General features: G+C 34.7%; 1 protein-coding gene across 8 annotated transcripts in view; it reads left to right on the top strand.

The window, feature by feature from the left end:
* The window catches only part of MON2 (MON2 homolog, regulator of endosome-to-Golgi trafficking), a 101,890-nt gene that overhangs the window by 30,379 nt on the left and 52,219 nt on the right, over window positions 1-19,292 (top strand). For 7 of the 8 annotated variants that reach the window (XM_025882919.2, XM_025882918.2, XM_073900719.1 and 4 more), the window contains 5 exons: window positions 799-993; window positions 10,831-10,955; window positions 11,325-11,461; window positions 12,572-12,725; window positions 17,616-17,848. In XM_025882919.2, coding sequence (XP_025738704.1) covers window positions 799-993; window positions 10,831-10,955; window positions 11,325-11,461; window positions 12,572-12,725; window positions 17,616-17,848 — 844 coding nt within the window. The remainder of the gene's footprint in view (window positions 1-798; window positions 994-10,830; window positions 10,956-11,324; window positions 11,462-12,571; window positions 12,726-17,615; window positions 17,849-19,292) is intronic. The other variant, XM_073900718.1, reaches the window with a different exon arrangement.

Raw genomic sequence — 19,292 nt, 5'->3', positions numbered from 1 at the left:
TATGAGGGAATTTGGTATGTGAGCTGTTTTTTATAATATTTAAAAGCTGAAAAATTGTTACTGATTTTTACTTGCTTAAATGTAGCCCTGTGCTTTTGGATAATTCTAAAATATATAATTACGCAGGGTGCCTGGCTGGCTTAGTAGAGGAACATGCGACTCTTGATCTTGGGGTCATGAATTAGAGCCCCATGGTGGGTGTAGAGATTGAAGAGATAAAAACTTTAAAAAAATAAAATAATTATGCTTGTTTGTCATTGAGTTTTTTTTTTAATCAGCTTATTGTGTTCTGTTTAAGCAATCTAAGTGGAACAAAATATTAAGTTAATTATTAAATCTTCCATGCATGAATGGAATTGTTATCTTGGCAAAGTAAAGTTAATGAATTATATAACGTATTTTATATATCTGGTCTTCTTTCAGCTGCCTATTTTAAATGCTTTAGCTTTGTGTTTGAACTTGTATAATCTGTCTTCTTTCTTATGTTCTTTGAATTGCTAGTGTCCTACCAAAATCACAATTCCTAATAATAAACCACTTAATTCCAAATCATTGAATGTTCCTTTTTAAATTAGATTCTTTTAAAACGTCTTGAAATATTGATGATCATTTTGATCTTACACTCTCAAAGAGCAGCACTAATTTTATAATTGTTGTAAACTATAGAATAATAAACTAAACATATAATAAAGCTAAATTATTCATACTGATTATTAATAAGTTTTATTTGATAGTAAGACTGTGTTTTACTATTAACAAACTAAGTTAATTCTTTTTTTTTTTTTATCTTGCAAATAGCACCAAGAGTTTAGTTTCCTTCTCAAAGAAAGGGTATGTCCTCTTGTGATAAAACTCTTTTCTCCAAATATAAAGTTCAGACAAGGTTCCAGCTCTTCATCTTCTCCGGCACCAGTTGAAAAACCGTATTTTCCTATCTGCATGCGTTTGCTGAGAGTAGTATCTGTTCTAATTAAGCAATTTTACAGCCTTTTGGTAAGTGCTAATTTTCATGTGTGTTTGTATGTGTAATTGCATGTAGTGTTCTTTTTAAATGATGATTTATTATGATGCATTCAGCTTTTCCACTTCACAATTTCTTTTAAAGTATTTATAGGTATTTTCCTAGTAATTCTATGGGTTTATTCTATCCAATCTTAGATTTTGCTTATGTTTTATATAGTATTTTTAATGTATGTCAGGGAGAGTCATGGCCTGTTATCTGAGGGCAGCATAGAATTTGTGGCTAGGGAATTCAGCCTATTAGCAAATTATCTATATCTCATTTGAAGGATCATTAAAATTATAGTATCTTCAATTTATGCTGCTTTCATTTGTACTATTTAATGTATCTTAACAGATTAAAGCAAAGAAGTTAAAAATTTGGTGAACTCTAGGATTAGAAATAAACTATTTTGACTTCTAGTCCAGTATTGTATTTATTTTGCATAAATTTATGAATGCAGAATATGTTGTGATATTCCTGATCATGGTATATCAATGTGATATTTTTCAGAGAAAATGGTATATTATATTGCTTTTTAATTTGATGTTATGTGAAATTCATCCTTGTAAAATTTTTTAGCTTATATCCTAATTTTAATTAACAGGAATAATTGGCTATTGATAATTACAGAATAGTAAACTATATAAACTCATAATACTTCTAATATTGTGAGCAGTCGATGTACTAAATATTAGAGGTAACCAGCAACTTTACAAACTAATAGATGGTAGTTTATACTAAATTCCGTGGAGAGCTTTTTAAAATAAAGGGCTTTTTTTTTTTATATGTATGATAAACATGTCATAGATTTTCTTTTCGTATTCCAAATCCATTTATGCACAATATATTCAGAAATCATCTTTATAAGCACTGTAGTTGTAATTATTTCTGGCCACACAAAGTATACCTATAGTACACATTGATGTATTTAATGTACTTGTAGGAAATCAAATCACTTCAAACGAATTGCTATTTATTGGGGACACTATTAAGTTATCTGAGTTGGGTGCCAAAGGTTTAAGAGTCTTTTGGTACACTCATAATTGTTGGCTTGGACTTTTTTTGTTCCACCAAAATTAATAACATAGAATTGAACATTTAGGTACATAGTTTGTGAATTTACTTTAGTTCATAGCTCCATCTTTCTCTGTAAGGATTAACTTTTAAAAATTACAGTGTTACTCCCAACATGTATGATATTTGATGTAATTTCCAATAATTATTATTAATTGAAAAAAACAATACTTTTTTGTCTAATTATATACAATTAAAATGGAGGGAAATTCTGTGAGTCTTTACATTGATTAACTTTTGAAAGTTTTGAAAGGTCTCCTGGCACTTGCTGAAAATAAATGAAAAGTAGCTTAATTTCTCCAAAGATGGAGAACTTTTACCTATCACCTGTTATATTTTCTGAATTATATTTATTTATAGTCTGTTTTAATCCACAAAGAAACTTTTTAAGAATGTAAACCAGAGTGACATTAGCAAAATGTTGGAATATGAAGCTGAGCCTCTCTGTCCCCCATGGGGACACCAAGTTAAGTTAACAGTCCATAGATTACCTCTGTGAGAACTTATCAGTTGAGAGGTTATAGCACCCCAGGCACATGTAAGGTGAGGCAGAGAGGTTCATTAGAATAGGTAGGAAATCTCAGTGCGCTTAGCTGCATACCTCCTCCCACTCCTTACACAGCACAGCATGGTGTGATCAGGAGCAAACTCCCAACCTACGGTTTCTCCTTCACATGGCAAAAAGGTGAAGTGTGCATCCACCATTCTGACTTTTTGGGGCTATGCCCAACTGGTTTCTGTCTCCCTTGATTCTTGGAGCACTGACAGGAAAGGCAGCAAGCACACTTGGGCCTGCTGAGAACAAAGGCAAGCCCTGCTGCTTCCTGCTGCCCAGAGAGGGTCGTACTGCGGACATACACCAGGGGGGAGCTCCTGAAAAGAAACAAGTAAATGACTTCAGCTGGGAAGCTACACACACAAGCCCAGAGGAAACAAACACATTGACAGAAGAGGTTTGAGAGGATCCCAGGCTGATTGGTGAAGATCTTTCCCTGTACAAAACCAGTCCATAAAGACTAAAATAGTTGGCTTTTTTCAAATGCCCAAGTTTCAACAACAAAAATAACAAGGCATACAAAGAAACAGGGAAACATGGCCCAATTCAAGGAACAGAATTAATCTCCAGAAACTAACCATAAAGAAATGGAGGTCAGTGAGTTACCTGACAGAAATTCAGAATAATCATAAAGGCACTGAGTGAACTAAAAGAGAATACAGAAAACTAAATGAAATAAAGAAAGTGGTGTATGAACAAAATGAGAATGTTAATAAAGAGATAGAAACTATAAAGGATAAAACAAAAATCTAAAACAGAAGAATACTGAATTGAAAAATGCACTAGAGGGGGTCAGCAGTAGACTAGATCAGTAGACTAGAAGAAAGAATCAACAAACTTGAAGATAAGTCATTTGCAATTACCAGGTCAGGGGAGAAAAAAAAAAAAAAAAGAAAAAAAAAAAGAATGAAGAGCCTGTAAGGACTTATGGCATACCATCCAGCAGACCAAGATACACATGTCTAGTAAAAACGCACTGGGTTACATTCTCACACTCGTAACACCCCACACGTCAGACGTATGGATTTTTTCATACATCAGCCAATACTCTGACAGCCAGATGTTAATTCTGACATTAACCAGAGTTAGCACAGACTCCGTCCCACAAGATTCCCCTCCATTGCAGATGCCAATCACAAGTAGTAGGTTACCCACTTACCCACAAATTCTAACTTGGCTATATATGGGAAGTTCCCACAACCACCTCTTTGGGTTTGATAATTTACTAAAGAACCTAGGAAAACAGTTTACTTACTATTGCCTATTTATTATAAAAGATATTTTAAAGGATACCATTGAATAGGCAGATGAAGAGATTCATAGAGCAAGGTCTGGAAAAGTCCCAAGAGCAGGAGCTTCTGTCCCCATGAAGTTGGGGTGTGTAACTCTCTTGGCATGTATATGTGTTCACCAACCTGGAAGCTCCATAAACTCTGTACTTTTAGGATTTTTATGGTGTTTTGATCATGAAGGCATAATTATTAACTCAGTTTCCACCACCTTCCCTTCTCCAGAGAATGTGAGGAGTGGGGTTGAAAGTCTCAAGCTTCTAATTATGATTGTTTTTTCTCGTATCCAGCCCCTGTCTTGCAATCCATCAAGAGATGCATCATTAGAATGGAAGATACTATTCACATAGGAAATTCCAAGAGACTTAGGAGCTGTGTGTCAGATGCTTCTATCACTCAGGAAATTATAAGGATTTTAGGAGTTCTGTCAGAAACCAGGAGCAGAGACCAATATATATATATTTCTTACTACTTCACAATACATTATGGGAGTCTCAGGTGAGGAAAGAAAGGGGCAGAGAGCCTGTTTGAAGTAATGGCCAAAAACTTCCCAACTTTGAAGAAGGAAAGGGACATAAAAATTCATGAAGCTCAGAGAATTATAACTAGGATTAATCCAAAGAGACCTATACCAAGACACATTATAATTAAACTGTTAAAACTTACAGAAAATCTTAAAGTAGCAAAAGAAAAGCAACTTGTCATGTATAAGGGAGCACTCATAAGACTGTCAGTAGATAGCTCAGCAGAAAACTTGCAGGCCAGAGAGAAATGGTATGCTATTACTGAAAGAAAAAAAACCTGCCAATGAAGGAGAAATTAAGACTTTCCCAGATAAATTAATTACATTAAATTAAGATAAACAAATGTATAGGAAGAAAAGACATTCCTCCTTTTCCTTTCCATATCCACTAGCCAGTCATAGAGCACCAAGTCTTGTGTTCTCACAGTAACGCAGCATGCTTATACCTTCTTCATAACAAATACAGAGTTTACATTTTCTGTTTCCAAACGAAAATTACCAACTTCTTTTTTGTTTTTATAAAACTTGGTGCTGAGTTGTACCCCTCAAAATTAACATTTTGAAACCCTAACCCCTAACATGATAGTATTTGGAGATGGACTCTTTGGGAGATAATTAGGTTTAGATGAGGTCATACAGGTAGTGCCATCATGATGGGCTTAGTGACCTTATAAGAAGAGACACTAGGGAGCTTGCTTGCTCTTTCTTTCTGCCACGTGAGAACACGGTGATAAGGCAGCTGTCTGCAAGCTAGGAGGAGAGCTCTCACGCAAACCCAGTGATGCTGGTACCCTGATCTCAGACTTCTAGCCTCCAGAACTGTGCCAAACGATTTAAGCCACCCAGTCTGTGGTCTTTTGGTATTCTAACAGACTAAGAACTTGGTTTCTGTCCACCAGTTCTCTTATGTAGCAGTTCATCTGGTGAGTTTTTCAGAGATACAGATACCTTATTCTTCAGTAATTTCAGTTTTGGATGAAATTGCTGTTTTTGAGTGCATATATTTTGGACACTGTACAATGTGCTTTACATATATTAATTCATTTAGACTTTACCACAGCTGAAAAAATGAGACTCAGGATATTTATGTAATTTGCCTGAGATTATACTTTCTAAGCCACAGAGCTGGGATATTAATGAATTCTTTTAGACTCCAAAACCCTCGCTCTTAATTCCAGTGCAATTTGCTACTACTCTGTTTTCTTAGTTCTCATTTCATTTCTCTCCAAGGCTGCTAGTGCTAAATTTTCAGTACTGTTCCTATACCATTCTCCATATTTAGACCTTAATCTCCTTGACTTGGGGGGATAAAAGGGGGAGATAAATAACAGTATAGCCAGCTGTAGGAAAGATTGAATGTTACTACCTAAAGGTAGAAAAATGCTTACTTCTGTGTACTTCACTCATAGGGGGTGATGGTCAACTGGCAAAATTTCTCTTCCTAATAAGGCAGCTCTAGGACCATGTTTATAAAGATGAATCCTTCAGATCTATATAAGATACTAGTTTCTCAGGGACACCTGGGTGGCTCAGTCAGTTAAGCATCTGCCTTCAGCTCAGGTCATGATCCCAGGGTCGGGCTCCCTGCTCGGCGGGGAGCCTGCTTCTCCCTTTCCCTCTGCCCCTGCTCATGTTCTCTTTCTTGCTCACTGTCTCTCTCAAATAAATAAATAAAATCTTTAAAAAAGAAAAAAGATATTAGTTCCTCATTGTACACTTTGTGAGATTGGAACTTAGCAGTATGGGAAAGTGCAGACATTCTGTAGTTTCTCCAAAGGCAAAAGCTAAAGGTATGGTACTTGTGGGGTAAGATATGTAATTATGAAATGCTTCTCTCTCATTTCTTTGTGTTTTCTTTATTTACACATAGCTAATGATACATTTCCTAGGAGACATACTGGAGTAATAATTCTTATACTTTATAGTCTTTGGATCTTTTTATGCTTGTAATAAAATATTGAGCTTTTGTCTATGTGGATTATTTCTATCATTTATTATATTAAAGATTAAGTCTGAGATCCTATTAAACCCATTCATGTTAACATAAAAACTTAATATTTTTTCCAGTGGGAAAACAAAGATTATATATATATTTTAATGATTTCCTCATCTTTTTATTTTTTAAAGATTTATTTACTTGTTTGAGAGAGAGAGAGCATGCAAGCTGGAGGAGGGGCAAAGGGAGAAATAGAATCTCAAGAATCTCAGACTCCATACTGAGCAGGGATGTGGAGCCTGACACGGGGCTCGGTCTCACAACCCAGAAATCATGATCTGAGCCAAAACCAAGAGTCGGATGCTTAACTGACTGAGGCATCCAGGCACCCCAGAGATTTTGTTTTTTGCTTTAATGTCTGGCTTAGTAGAAGATTAGCTGGATTTTCCTATCTTCTGTTTTCATTTTGTTGTGATATGTTGTTTTGGTTGAAACATATGAAGAAAATCTGGCTTCTCTAAGTAACGTAGTTGGAAAAGGCAGAATTATCTTAATGGATATTAATATTATCTTAATAGTGGATATTCTTCTTTGATACTGCACCAAACTGGACTAGTGACAGTTTAATGGTGTAGGATCTGAAACCTTAGTAATGACATTTTCATACTCTATTACATTAAAATTCATTGATTCATCTTGTGCTCTCATTGTATCTTTTATCCATACATGGTTTTGTAATATGTATTTTAGTTGTGCAGCTATTCCAAATGTTAACACTTTGTACAATACTAAAAATGACGTATGTTAATCACTAACTATGTATCAGATAAATCTCCCATTATTAAGAAATTGTCAAGGTCACAGTGGTAGATACAATAATACTGATTTTTGTTTGAAAGCTTGAATCTAATCTTTGGCAACAAAAACTGTCATTTGTTTCCCTTAAAGAATGACAAGCTTACTTTGTTCATTTTTGACAAAGTGTCTGCAGTATACACAAATCTAAATAGTTGTAGTTTACCATTTGCTCTTTTAGTTAAAATGGTGTTTGATAGAAGTGACTAGATCAGTTCTGAACTGTGCTTTTCCTCCAGACAGCCATTGTACTTTGGTGCATAGCAGAAGTGTTTCATATGTATTCTCATTTTGTCACACAGAAAATTAAAAAGACATGCACTTATAGGTCAGACTTAAGAAAATCAGTAATTTAATTATATTTTTTATTTATGCTATTTTTTTCATTATGGTTCTTTAGTGAAATAGACCTTTTTTTAAAAAAATGTGTGTGGTGGTGAAGAATACAATGACAGTAGTGCAGTCTGGTGTTAGTGCCTTGATTCTTGATAAAGCTGTTTTACCCACCATGCTTTTGTACCTTCATTACAAATGTCAATGCACTGAAAATGGCAAGTAATATATTACTATAAAAATAATTATGACCTCACTTTGACCCCACTTTGGGGAATCATTGAACTAGAGAATCTGTTTTCCCCCAGTATTCACCAGCTTATCTCATTCTATCAAGTAGCTCAGGGGTGTAGATAGCTAATATTCAAAGGTTAGTTCTCTTAATATATCTAGAGTGACTAGAGGAAACTGGAATGCCCCAGTCATTCAGAAAGAGTTATAATATAGCTAGTATACTATAGTCTTTCTCTTTTCTATCATCTGAGCTAGGTGCTTTTCTGTCCTCTGAATCATTAGGCTTGTTCCCAGATATCTTTTTAAGGAAGATATGTTTAAGGAATTTATGAAGCTTAATTATAAGTGGCCAACATATCTCTCTTCTGCCTTTGACTTGCTGCTTTTAAAAAGGAATGAATGGGGCTAAATTGACTTATCCAACCTAATGTCTACTTCTTCACATACATGTCTTAGTACATACAAAGGATCTTAGTGCTAACAAATCCATTAACTATAAGGTCGTTAACTCTTACCAGGCTTTGAGAGATAGACTCCTGCATTTAAATATTCTATCAGGCTTTCTTGTGTCCTAAGCCAACAGTTATCTTATGTACATAATCTATCAGAAATCCATGTGATACTGTGATTAGAATTTCTACCAGGATGACTTTGATTAATCTTAAGCATCAGTTGTCTCTTGACTACTATGCATTACCAAAAGACTAGGAATTCAGACATTCATCACTCTTCATGCTTACAGTGGAGTTCATGAAGTATCTTCGTGCCACAAGGAATTGGACTTAGGCCGTAGATACCAATCTTAATACCTGTTTCCCCGGTGAGTTCAACCTCTAGGGGAAAAGGCTTAACAGATTCACAGCAGGCACCCTCCATTGATGCCCTTCAGAACAATGCAGTGACCTCAACACGAGTTCTGTGATCAGACTTTCACACTTGGCAAGGAGGGAGAAAGGGAGAACAGAGTTCCAGACCTCAGGAGAGAGGCTCTCCTTTACCCAAATTGGGAGGTTTTAGTGGCTACAGTATAAATTTGTTTAATTTGTGCTGTAGTCTGCCTCCAACAGGAGAGAAAATGATACACTCTTCAAGGCAAGTTTTAGAACAGTGTTTCCTTTGGCTGTGATATAATGATGTTTCTGAGAGCCTTTGTTTTCTGGCCTCAAAACCTGGCTGATAAGCCTTCAATTCTACCACATTTATATTTCACTTTCACTCTAAAGTAGGTAGTGTACATTTGGAGGCCCCACTAATGTTAAAACTCTGTAGTAGATACAGTTTGCACAGTGAGTCATCAGCATGATTCTTTATCAGTTCGTTACTAAAAGGATCATTTGTTTAGAAAAAATAATGTGCTCTGCATTTGCATGGCATTTTATCATGTTTAGGGGATGTTTTTAAAGATTTATTTCTTTATTTTTTTATTAGAGAGAGAGAGAGTGAGCGAGCAGAGGGAGCATGAGAGGGAGAAGGCTCCCCGCTGAGCAGGGAACCCGATGCGGGGCTGGATCCCAGGACCCTGGGATCATGACCTGAGCCGAAGGCAGCCGTTTAACCAACTGAGCCACCCAGGCGCCCCTAGGGGATGTTTTTATTCTTACAGTTTTCTCATTTGATTTCTCAGAAAGATGTAGGTATTTTTATCCTTTATTTATAAGAAGGTTATGTAGCTTGTCATCCACTCATTTGGTGGTTAAAGAAGCTGAGCCTATCTGATTTCTGAACTAGTGCTTTTCAACTGTCATGATTAGAACAGTGCTAAACCTCTGTTTTATGACTTCCCCATTCATAGCAGTCCACGGATTAAGTTTTTAATTATGCCTCCTACTTTATCCTCATGATTATGTCCTAATTTTAAGCGTTCAGTTAACAATACTGAAAGACATTAGAGAATACCAGCTGCTCCGGCTTTGGGTGAACATCCTGAGGGCCACTATTCCTGAAATTTCTTGCCTGAAGTGATGCCCGCTCATTTCAGGATACCCCCAGCTAACTCATCCAATAATCTGCTGTAGTTAGTGTAAAAGGAGGGTTCAGTTTGGCCTAGTAATCACAGGGTCAGGTTCTTAGCTCCCAGAGGTCCTGCTCTGTCCTAAGTTAGTGTACAACAGACGTAATCCGTTAACCTTTGAAAAACCCAGTTACTTTTTTTTGGTCATTTATTCATTTATTAGACATTATTTATTATTTTTATTTTTTTAAGATTTTATTTATTTATTTGACAGAGAGAGAGACAGAGAGGGAACACAAGCAGGGGGAGTGGGAGAGGGGAAGCAGGCTTCCCGCTGAGCAGGGAGCCCGATATGGGGCTCAATCCCAGGACCCTGGGATCATGACCTAAGCCAAAGGCAGATGCTTAACGACTGAGCCACTCAGGTGCCCCTCATTTGTTAGACATTTAATACATAATGTTGAGAATATGCTTCAAACATTTTTATTTACAAAGAGCATGCAGAGAAGATGGTTTATATTAATAATGGTAATGATAACTAATACTTATAAAGCAAAACTATGTACCAGGCCTTATTCTAAGTACTTTATGTATTTATACCTGTCAAGTGCTACAGATTCCTTTTTGTTTTCCTACTAGAAAATATATATTAAATGTGCGTAGGCTTATTGCCTCTTTGTTTAAGCAGCAAAAGAACATATGGAAAAACTTGTGGTGTTATCGAAGAGAAGAACCTACATCCTATCAGCTGTTGACATGATACATGCTACCTGCCAGGAATGAGGGTGGTGTGATGGTGCATAGTGCTTTCTAAAGAATAAGGGTAATAGATGAACCGTTTTAGCAATTCTCTAGTGTGTGTTTGCAGGGACGTAAGAGAGACTGATTATTTTTACTGTTAGCTTTCCCCATATAACTGCTTTTCCCTTTTTTTCTCTACTCCCCATTAAATGAATTTTAATTTATTTAAAATTGGAAGATTTTATTGGTTTGTCCATAACACGAAGAACAATAATGTAATTTATAAATTCTGATCTTAGATTTAAAGAGATACTATTAAAAATTTTTTTTTTTAGGTAACTGAATGTGAGATATTTCTGTCACTTCTGGTGAAATTTCTGGATGCAGATAAACCACAGTGGTTACGAGCTGTTGCAGTAGAATCAATACACAGACTCTGTGTGCAGCCTCAGCTCTTAAGGTAAAACCACAGCAATATTTTGTTAAATAGATAGGTTAATGTTTGCTAATAGGAAGAGTTTAAATATTTATTCCCAAATATTAGTGATTTCTAAACAAAGAAAATTGTATATTTTATGTATATGGAGCAGTAGCGGTTGTAAGCGTGGAAACAACTGAGAGGTGGGCAAAAATATATGGGTAGTAATTGCCATCAATCCAAACTTATTGGTTAATATAGCCAAGATGATTTTTTTTATAACATTGACCTCAGTCTGAACCTTTGTACTAACTTAGTAAAATCACTCAGGTGTGATGAAGTTTTAAGTATAGACTGATATATCAATATTAATTGCTGTTTTTCTCAGAAACATTTAAAATTATTTTACAGGTCATTTTGTCAGTCCTATGACATGAAACAGCATTCTACCAAGGTTTTTCGTGACATTGTGAATGCCCTGGGATCTTTTATACAGTCATTGTTTCTTGTCCCTCCTACCGGAAATCCTGCTACAACAAACCAAGCTGGTAAAGGCTAATTCATATTTTGTTTTTTAATATTCTGCCATGATTTACTGTCTTCACTATTCTGAGAGGATATTTTGTAGAAATTTTGTGACCGGAGAAATATGGATTACCTAAATGTATTGGTGGTAAAGACTTATACTTAAAGAATATTCAGTCTCATTGAGGCAGCTATGTTTAGTTCTTTCCAGAATATGTTTCCTTCTCTGGTATACTTTCAGTTTCTCTAATCACATAAGAATAAGAGTTTAGATGCTTATCTTCATTTTAGAAGAATCTTCATTTTGGGGCACGTGGGTGGCTCATTCAGTTGTGTCTGCCTTTGGCTCAGGTCATGATCCCAGGGAGCCTGCTTCTCGCTCTCTCTTTGCCCTTCCCCTTGCTTGTGCTCTCTCTGTCTCTCTCTCAAATAAATAAATAAAATCTAAAAAAAAAAAAAGAAGGGTCTTCGTTTTGTGCCTCTCTTAAAAGAACCTGGTTCACCACCTTAGGAGGTCTGTTAGTCTCTCTTTTAACAAAATAGGTAAACTTGATTTAAGCTTGTTTGGAAATCAACATATGGCTTCTTGTTTCTCTTTGCCTTTTTTATATTTATCTTCTACTTTTTACTGTCTGATTAATGATTTCTTAATTCTTAATCTTCACTTCTGATAAAAAATCATCTAACAGAAGGTGTATTATAAAGTTTTTGTAGTAGTTTTACTTATTAGTACCTTTTTTATAAAAAAGGAAGTGGTGTTCTGGGCAAATAGAGTCTCTAATAGCCAAAACAGGATTGATAAACTTCATTTATTCGTGCAGTATCCATTCTTATAGAACAAATTTTTTTAAAAAAATATTTTATTTATTTATTTGACAGACAGAGACACAGCGAGAGAGGGAACACAAGCAGGGGGAGAGGGAGAAGCAGGCTTTCTGTCGAGCAGGGAGCCCAATGTGGGGCTCGATCTCAGGACCCTAAGATCATGACCTGAGCTGAAGGCAGACACTTAACGACTGAGCCACCCAGGCGCCCCTAGAATAAATTTTTTTAATTGAACAGATGTTTGTGTATTATGGATTTGTAATTAACTAGTAAATTGGTATCTTTGCTTTCTTCCCTTTATCTAATAGGAAACAATAACTCAGGTGGCCCCGTCTCAGCACCAGCTAACTCAGGAATGTTGGGGATTGGTGGAGGTGTTACTTTGCTACCAGCATTTGAATATAGAGGAACTTGGATACCTATTCTAACTATAACAGTACAAGGCAGTGCAAAAGCCACCTAGTAAGTAGTAGTAGTTTTATTTTGTAATGAATGATGCCATTGGGATTATTTTATCCTAAAATGTTTTTGCATTATATTTTGAATTTTAAACCTAGTAATTCTATACAAATAATACAATTTAGAACTAATTTTCTCTTGTCACATGTTGAGAATTTTACATAGGATTGGATTTTGTTGTTTTCTTTTGTACAAATTACTTATGTGTTAGTGTTAACAGTATTGTGAAACAAAATGTGGTTTCTTTACCTGAGGACCTGTTTAGCTGTTTTATATGGCTTTTTGATTTAAGTATATGACTTTGGACTTAGGTCTTCTAATACTAACTGAGTCACCAACAGCAAATTAGTTAACTTTTTTTAAAATCTCTGTTTCTTTACCTATAAAATGAGAGTAGTGATATATCTACCTTTCAGGATTCTATAGGTGAGAAAAGTTATTTTAACTGTGTAGCTAACTAATTACGTTTTTAGAGTTTAACACACAGTACTTTTAGTTTAATTAACTTAAAGTGTTTAATGGATTCCATATGTGTTATTTTTATTGTCATTAGTCATTTCAGTTTAACAAATACATATTTGGCGGTGTATTGTTGATTTTTTTAAGTCGGAGTGAACTACAGTGCTACAGAGATAAAGCAATCAATCAATCCTACATAGATTTGACACTACTGCGGTTACTGTTAGGCGGTCAGCTAATACATTTTGAATGCTTGGCATGTATAATTGAAACACCATTCCGATGACAGTAAATCAGAACTCAAAGTGTGAAGCAGAGTCTCTGTCTAGTTGTATGTTTAAATTTGAATATAGTTGACACACGTTACATAAGTGTACAATACAACGCAGTGATTTTACAAGTTTATACATTATGTTGTGTTCACCACAAGTATAGCTGCCATCTGTCCTCTTACATCACTCTTACAATACCATTGACTATATTCCCTATGCTGTGCCCTTTATTCCCATCATTTACTCATTCCATAACTGGAGGCCTATGTCTCCCACTCCCCCTCACCTATGTGCCCAGCCCCCACTCTCTGACTAGTTTAGATGATAAATGTATATGGTATGTCAGTCTGCATAGTATAATCATAGTATTTTGCTGTGCAGCTTTATTTTGCCTAAAATTATGAAAGTATAGAATCATAGAGGACTGAAATATTTAACTAAAATTCATTGTTATTCTTAGTCATTTAAAAGATATTAAAGTTACATAGTTTCATATAAGCTTTTGTTTGCTACAAAGGCTAGTGCTCTAGTATACTAGACTATCAAATTTAAAAGAAATCAGATTTCTAGCACTGAAGGAGACAATATTATCTCATGCATTTCCCCACCTCATTTTATAAATTGAAAAAACCCCAACATGGAGCTAGTTGCCCTCATTGAGCTTACATTTTAGTGAGTGAGATAGTCAGTAAAGTTTCAAATAAACATATAATATCACCTTGGGTAATGGTTAATTCTTTGAAGAAAAAACAAATTAGGGGGATAGAGAGTGACAGAAATGATCTCTGAGGAAACAAGATTGAGCAAAATAACATAATTAAAGGGAGAGAGTGAAGATGTGTGCTTGAAGAAGAAAAATTAAAATAAATGAGTGACGAGAGTAAATACTTGGCAAAGTTATACGAATTACTTTTTTATTAATGGAAGTCTGAAACCAATTGTTCATTGATAATTTAGTCCTTACAAATTAAGCGAGTTGGATTTTAATTACTTCTACTAAATACTATGATTTTGAGTGTACAGCACATTATTTCACTTGAAGGAAAACTTAGGACTAAATCTCTAAAGGAACATATAAATAGTGGCGTTTTTTTAGTGCTATAAACACTGAGATTACTCACCTCTGAAATCAAAAATAGCCAGAAAATATTGGGTTTTCTTTTGCACATGGAATAGTAGGTTTCCAAGGAAGCCTCCCTTTTGAGTTGGCATCTTTTAGTCATTCATTTGCTGTGAGATTCAGTATAAAGTTATTTTCACTATTTTCTTTGAAGGCATACATGTAAATCTTGATTGTGTATTCTATTCTTTTATTGACTTTTTAAGTATATAATCATTTGAAAGCTTAAGTAATGCACAGACAGAAGTAGTTTTGACCTAAGTATTGTTGACATATTCTTTCTGATTGATTACACTATGGCTCCTTTCAAAGTTGGGCTTGCGACAGTTTTGCAACTTTACCTTAAATTTAAAAATATTTAAATAAATGGGTTACATTTATCTAAAACTGGTATTTACGTACTATTTCTAATTAAATACCACTGAAATATTGAGGTAAGAAAGTGTGGGCTTTGTTTTAGGTTGTGGTGTAAATAAAAATAAGCGTAAATCACCTTTTTCTCTTATCTATTCTAGCACCTAAGGTCTTTACCATAGAATTTGGGGATTAGAGTTTGGAATATTTAGAATTACTTTCTTTGTTTTAGATGCATTTTCTCAGTAGATCATTTGTTCTTTGAGAATAGAGATTTGTCTGAAAAAATGCTTAGCACTCATAGGCTTAATGTGTGGCTCTGAAAGGCTCATTGGCTTGGCAACGATTAAACCCATAAACTTTACCTCCTTGTTTGAACTTAGATCTCTTTTGATCAGTAATATAAATATATCTTTATTGATTACCTAAATTTTAAAATCCTCGGAGCTGGCACATACTAGGGGTTAAATTGATAGGCTTTAGAGTCAGACTTGGGTTAAGAACTGTTGATGGATAACTGTGTCACCTTAGTCCTTAGTTTCATTATCTGTATCTTTTAGGGGTTTGTGAGGAGTTAAACAAGATAATATACATCAAAAAATTCCTTAGAGTCCCAGGCCAAGAGTTATTACACAACAAATGGTAGCTATTTGTAGGTGTTGTTATTGTTTATTCTGAGTTTTGCATTTCTTTACAAATTACCTACCTCCAGTCTTGATTATGATTCAGTAACTTTTAGAATTTGAGGTTGGAAATCTCTTTAACTTACTGTAATCTTTAGTGATTTCAGTTTTGTTTTTGAGATGTAATCCACATACCATAAAATTCAGCCTTTCACAGTATACATTTTATGATATTACTGTATTCAGAAGCTATCTAACAATAATCACCTTTAATTCCAGGACATTTTTCATCATCCCAGAAGGAAACCCATATTCATTATCAGTCATTCCCTGGTCTCCCTTTCCCATTCCCCTAGCAACCACTAACCTATTTTGCATTTCTACTGATTTGCCTATTCTGGATATTTCATATAAATGTAATCATACAATAAATACTCTTTTTTTCAGGCTTCTTTCAGCATGTTTTGAAGGTTCATCTGTGTTGTAGGATGTATCAGTACTTCATTTCTTTTTATGGCTGAATAATACTCTAATTTATGGATGTACTGTATTTTGTTTCTCCATCAGTTGATGGGTATTTGGATTGCTTCCACTTTTTGGCTTTTAGAGATAATGCTGCTATGAGCATTTGTTTCAACTTTTTGCATAGACATATGTTTTCATTTCTCATGGATATATACCTAGGAGTAGAATTACTGAGTCATATATTATTCTATGTTTAACTTTTTGAAGAACTGCCAAACTATTTTCCCAACTGACTGTACCATTTTATATTCCCACCAACAGTGTATAGGGGCTCAAATTTCTCCACATCCTCACCAGTACTTTTACTGTCTTTTGATTATTGTTATAGTCTTTTGATTATAGCCATCCTAGTGGACATTAAATGTTATCTTACCATATTTCAGTTTGCATTTCTGTAAATACTGATGGCATTGAGTATCTCATTCACGTGCTTGTTGGCCATTTATATATCATCTTGGGAGAAATGTCTTTTCAGATCCTTTGCTCCTTTTTAATTGGGTTGTCTTTTTATTATTTAGTTGTAAGTGTTCTTATATATTCTGGATCTTTAGTCCCTTATCAGATATATGATTTGCAAAAATTTTCTATTCTGTGGATTGTTTTTCATTTTCTTAATAGTTGCCTTTGAAGCACAATAGTTTTTAATATTGACTACTTCAGCTTATCTGTTTTTTCCTTTGTTGCTTGTGCTTTTGGTATCCTATTTAACAAATCATTACCTAATGTGAGGTCATGAAGATTTTTGCCTGTGTGTTCTTCTAAGAGTTTTTAGTTTTAGCTTGTATATTTAGGTCATTGGTTAATTTTGAATTAATTTTTGTATATGGTACAAGGTAAAGATCCACCATCATTCATTTGTATATGAATATGCAGTTTTTCCAGTACCACCAGTTTTTTTTTTCATTGCATTATCTTGATGGATTTCAATTTTAAGGAATTTAAAACCATAATTCCTTATTTGCCATGATTTAAGACAAAAGATTTGTTATCTTTCTTTTTGAAAGCTTTGTTCTAACCATGGGGTAGAAACTGCTCTAAAATTCAACTTTGACATATTATGCTCTGAGTATTATTCTTATGTTGGCAGGGTGTGTCTGAGATGATAGCTAAGCTAGATATCTCACAGTAATACTTTCTCAGTGTGAAAATATCTTCCTGTTTATAGGATTGATTTGATTTCATAGTACCTTATTTTGAAAGCAACTGAGTCAGAGTTTGAGAAGTTTTATAATCTATTTAGTCTTACTCTATTTTATATGTAGTCTTTATTTCTCTAATACCAACAATTAAAATATTGGCACATTTAGGGGGAGAGGCAAAAAGTAAATTGTTGAAATAATTAGTTATGGCAGTGGTCAGGCCTTAATTTTTCTAATCAGTTTCTTAGAATACTGAGAAAGGATCCCTCCTCCAAATGAAACAAACTCAGTAATGTCCATTGACTTTTCCTATTCTGTTGCTCTTCATTTCTATGAACTACAAATACTTTTATATATTTTCATTATCGTGGCTTTTAATTAGTGTTTTTTCTTAATTTCAGCCTAGAGATGTTGGACAAAGTTGAGCCCCCAACTATACCAGAAGGTTATGCTATGTCTGTGGCATTCCATTGTTTGCTTGACCTTGTACGTGGAATCACTAGTATGATTGAAGGAGAGTTAGGAGAGGTTGAAACAGAATGTCAGACTACCACTGAAGCAGCTTCTTCACCAACACAGTCATCAGAACAGCAAGAATTACAGTCAACATCAGACCAAATGGATAAGGAAATAGGTATATTGATGTCTGTATTTTTAATTTTTATTTTGAAATAATTTGAAATTTACAGAAAATTTGTAGACGTACTCAAGTTCCCATATATCCTTCACCCTAATTTCCCAGTTGTTAACACTATCCTATTTGTGTTACCATTCTATTTATATATGTCACTATACTTTTCTCCTGAACTATTTGAGAATAAGTTGCAAATGTAATGCCCCACTATCCCTTAATACTTTGTGTTTTCTTAAAAATACAGACAGTTTCCTAACATAACTACAGTACAATCCCATCATAAATTTAGCATCAACCCAGTATTTTCTTATCCCAGACCTCATTCAAATTTTGCCAGTTGACCCAATAATGTCTTTTATGTTGGATCACATGTTGAACTTAGTTCCATGTTGCTATACTATCCTTTAATCTAGAACACTTCCTTAGTTTTTTTCTTGTCTCATATGACCTTGACATTTTTTAAGAGTATAGGCTAGTCAGTTTAGGTTTGTCTTTTGTTTCCTTATAATTAGATTCAGTTTACTCATTTTTGTTAGGGCTACCATAGAAATATTGCTGTGTTAAATGTAGTCTATCAACATAGCAGGAGCATTCAATTATCAGTATGTCTCATTATTGGTAATGTTAACTTTTGTCATTTGGTTAATACGGTGTCTGGTTTCTTCAGTGTAAGATTAATTATGAACTTTTTGTGGAGAAATACTTTGAGATCTTTGCTATAAAGAGAGCTTTCCCTTCTCTCCCATTTTTTTTTAATTTCTCATTTATATTAGTATGGATTCTTAGATTTCTATTTTGTTTGAAAAGTTACAATATGATTATCGTTATTTGGTTTAACACTCAGATTGTTCCTGATATGGCCAGTGGGACCCCTTTCAAACTGGCCACTGTGTCCTTTTAGCATTTTCTGAGCACTGTCTCACTATCTGACACAACACAATGTTCCAAGCTCATCTTGGATCTTTCTTGCCAAACCCAGGAATCAGTTATTTTTCTAAGGAGCCCTCACTCCTTTTAGTTTAGTATTTAGAAACTAACACATGGGCACTTGTGTGCTTCTTACTACTTGGAAAGGAAATACACACACACACACACACACACACACACACACACACCTCTTTACGTTTTAAAAATGTTTGTCTAAAAATGTCTAAATGAGGTTTCTCCAGTTCTGGTTTATACCACAAGGCTTATTTTTAACTTTGCATGTTTTCAATTACCTTTTCCAAAAGTGAGAAACTTGGTCCCAGTTTATTCAATGGATTTACTCATTTGCTCCATTCCCAGTGTATAGAAATCAGTCTCCTGGCTGAACAGCTTGTTACACTGCCTTTCTCCTAGCTGGTCACAGAGGCTGGAAGTTTGGCTCAATGAAGGGGAAGGGAATAGGAACCGGTATTACACACACACACACACACACACACACACACACACACACACACAC

This window comes from Callorhinus ursinus, unplaced genomic scaffold (genome assembly GCF_003265705.2).
Source record: "Callorhinus ursinus isolate GAN/ISIS: 27379988/994484 unplaced genomic scaffold, GSC_fseal_2.0 scaffold14, whole genome shotgun sequence".
Taxonomy (NCBI): Eukaryota; Metazoa; Chordata; class Mammalia; order Carnivora; family Otariidae; genus Callorhinus; species Callorhinus ursinus.
This window is presented reverse-complemented; position numbering and strand designations above follow the sequence as displayed.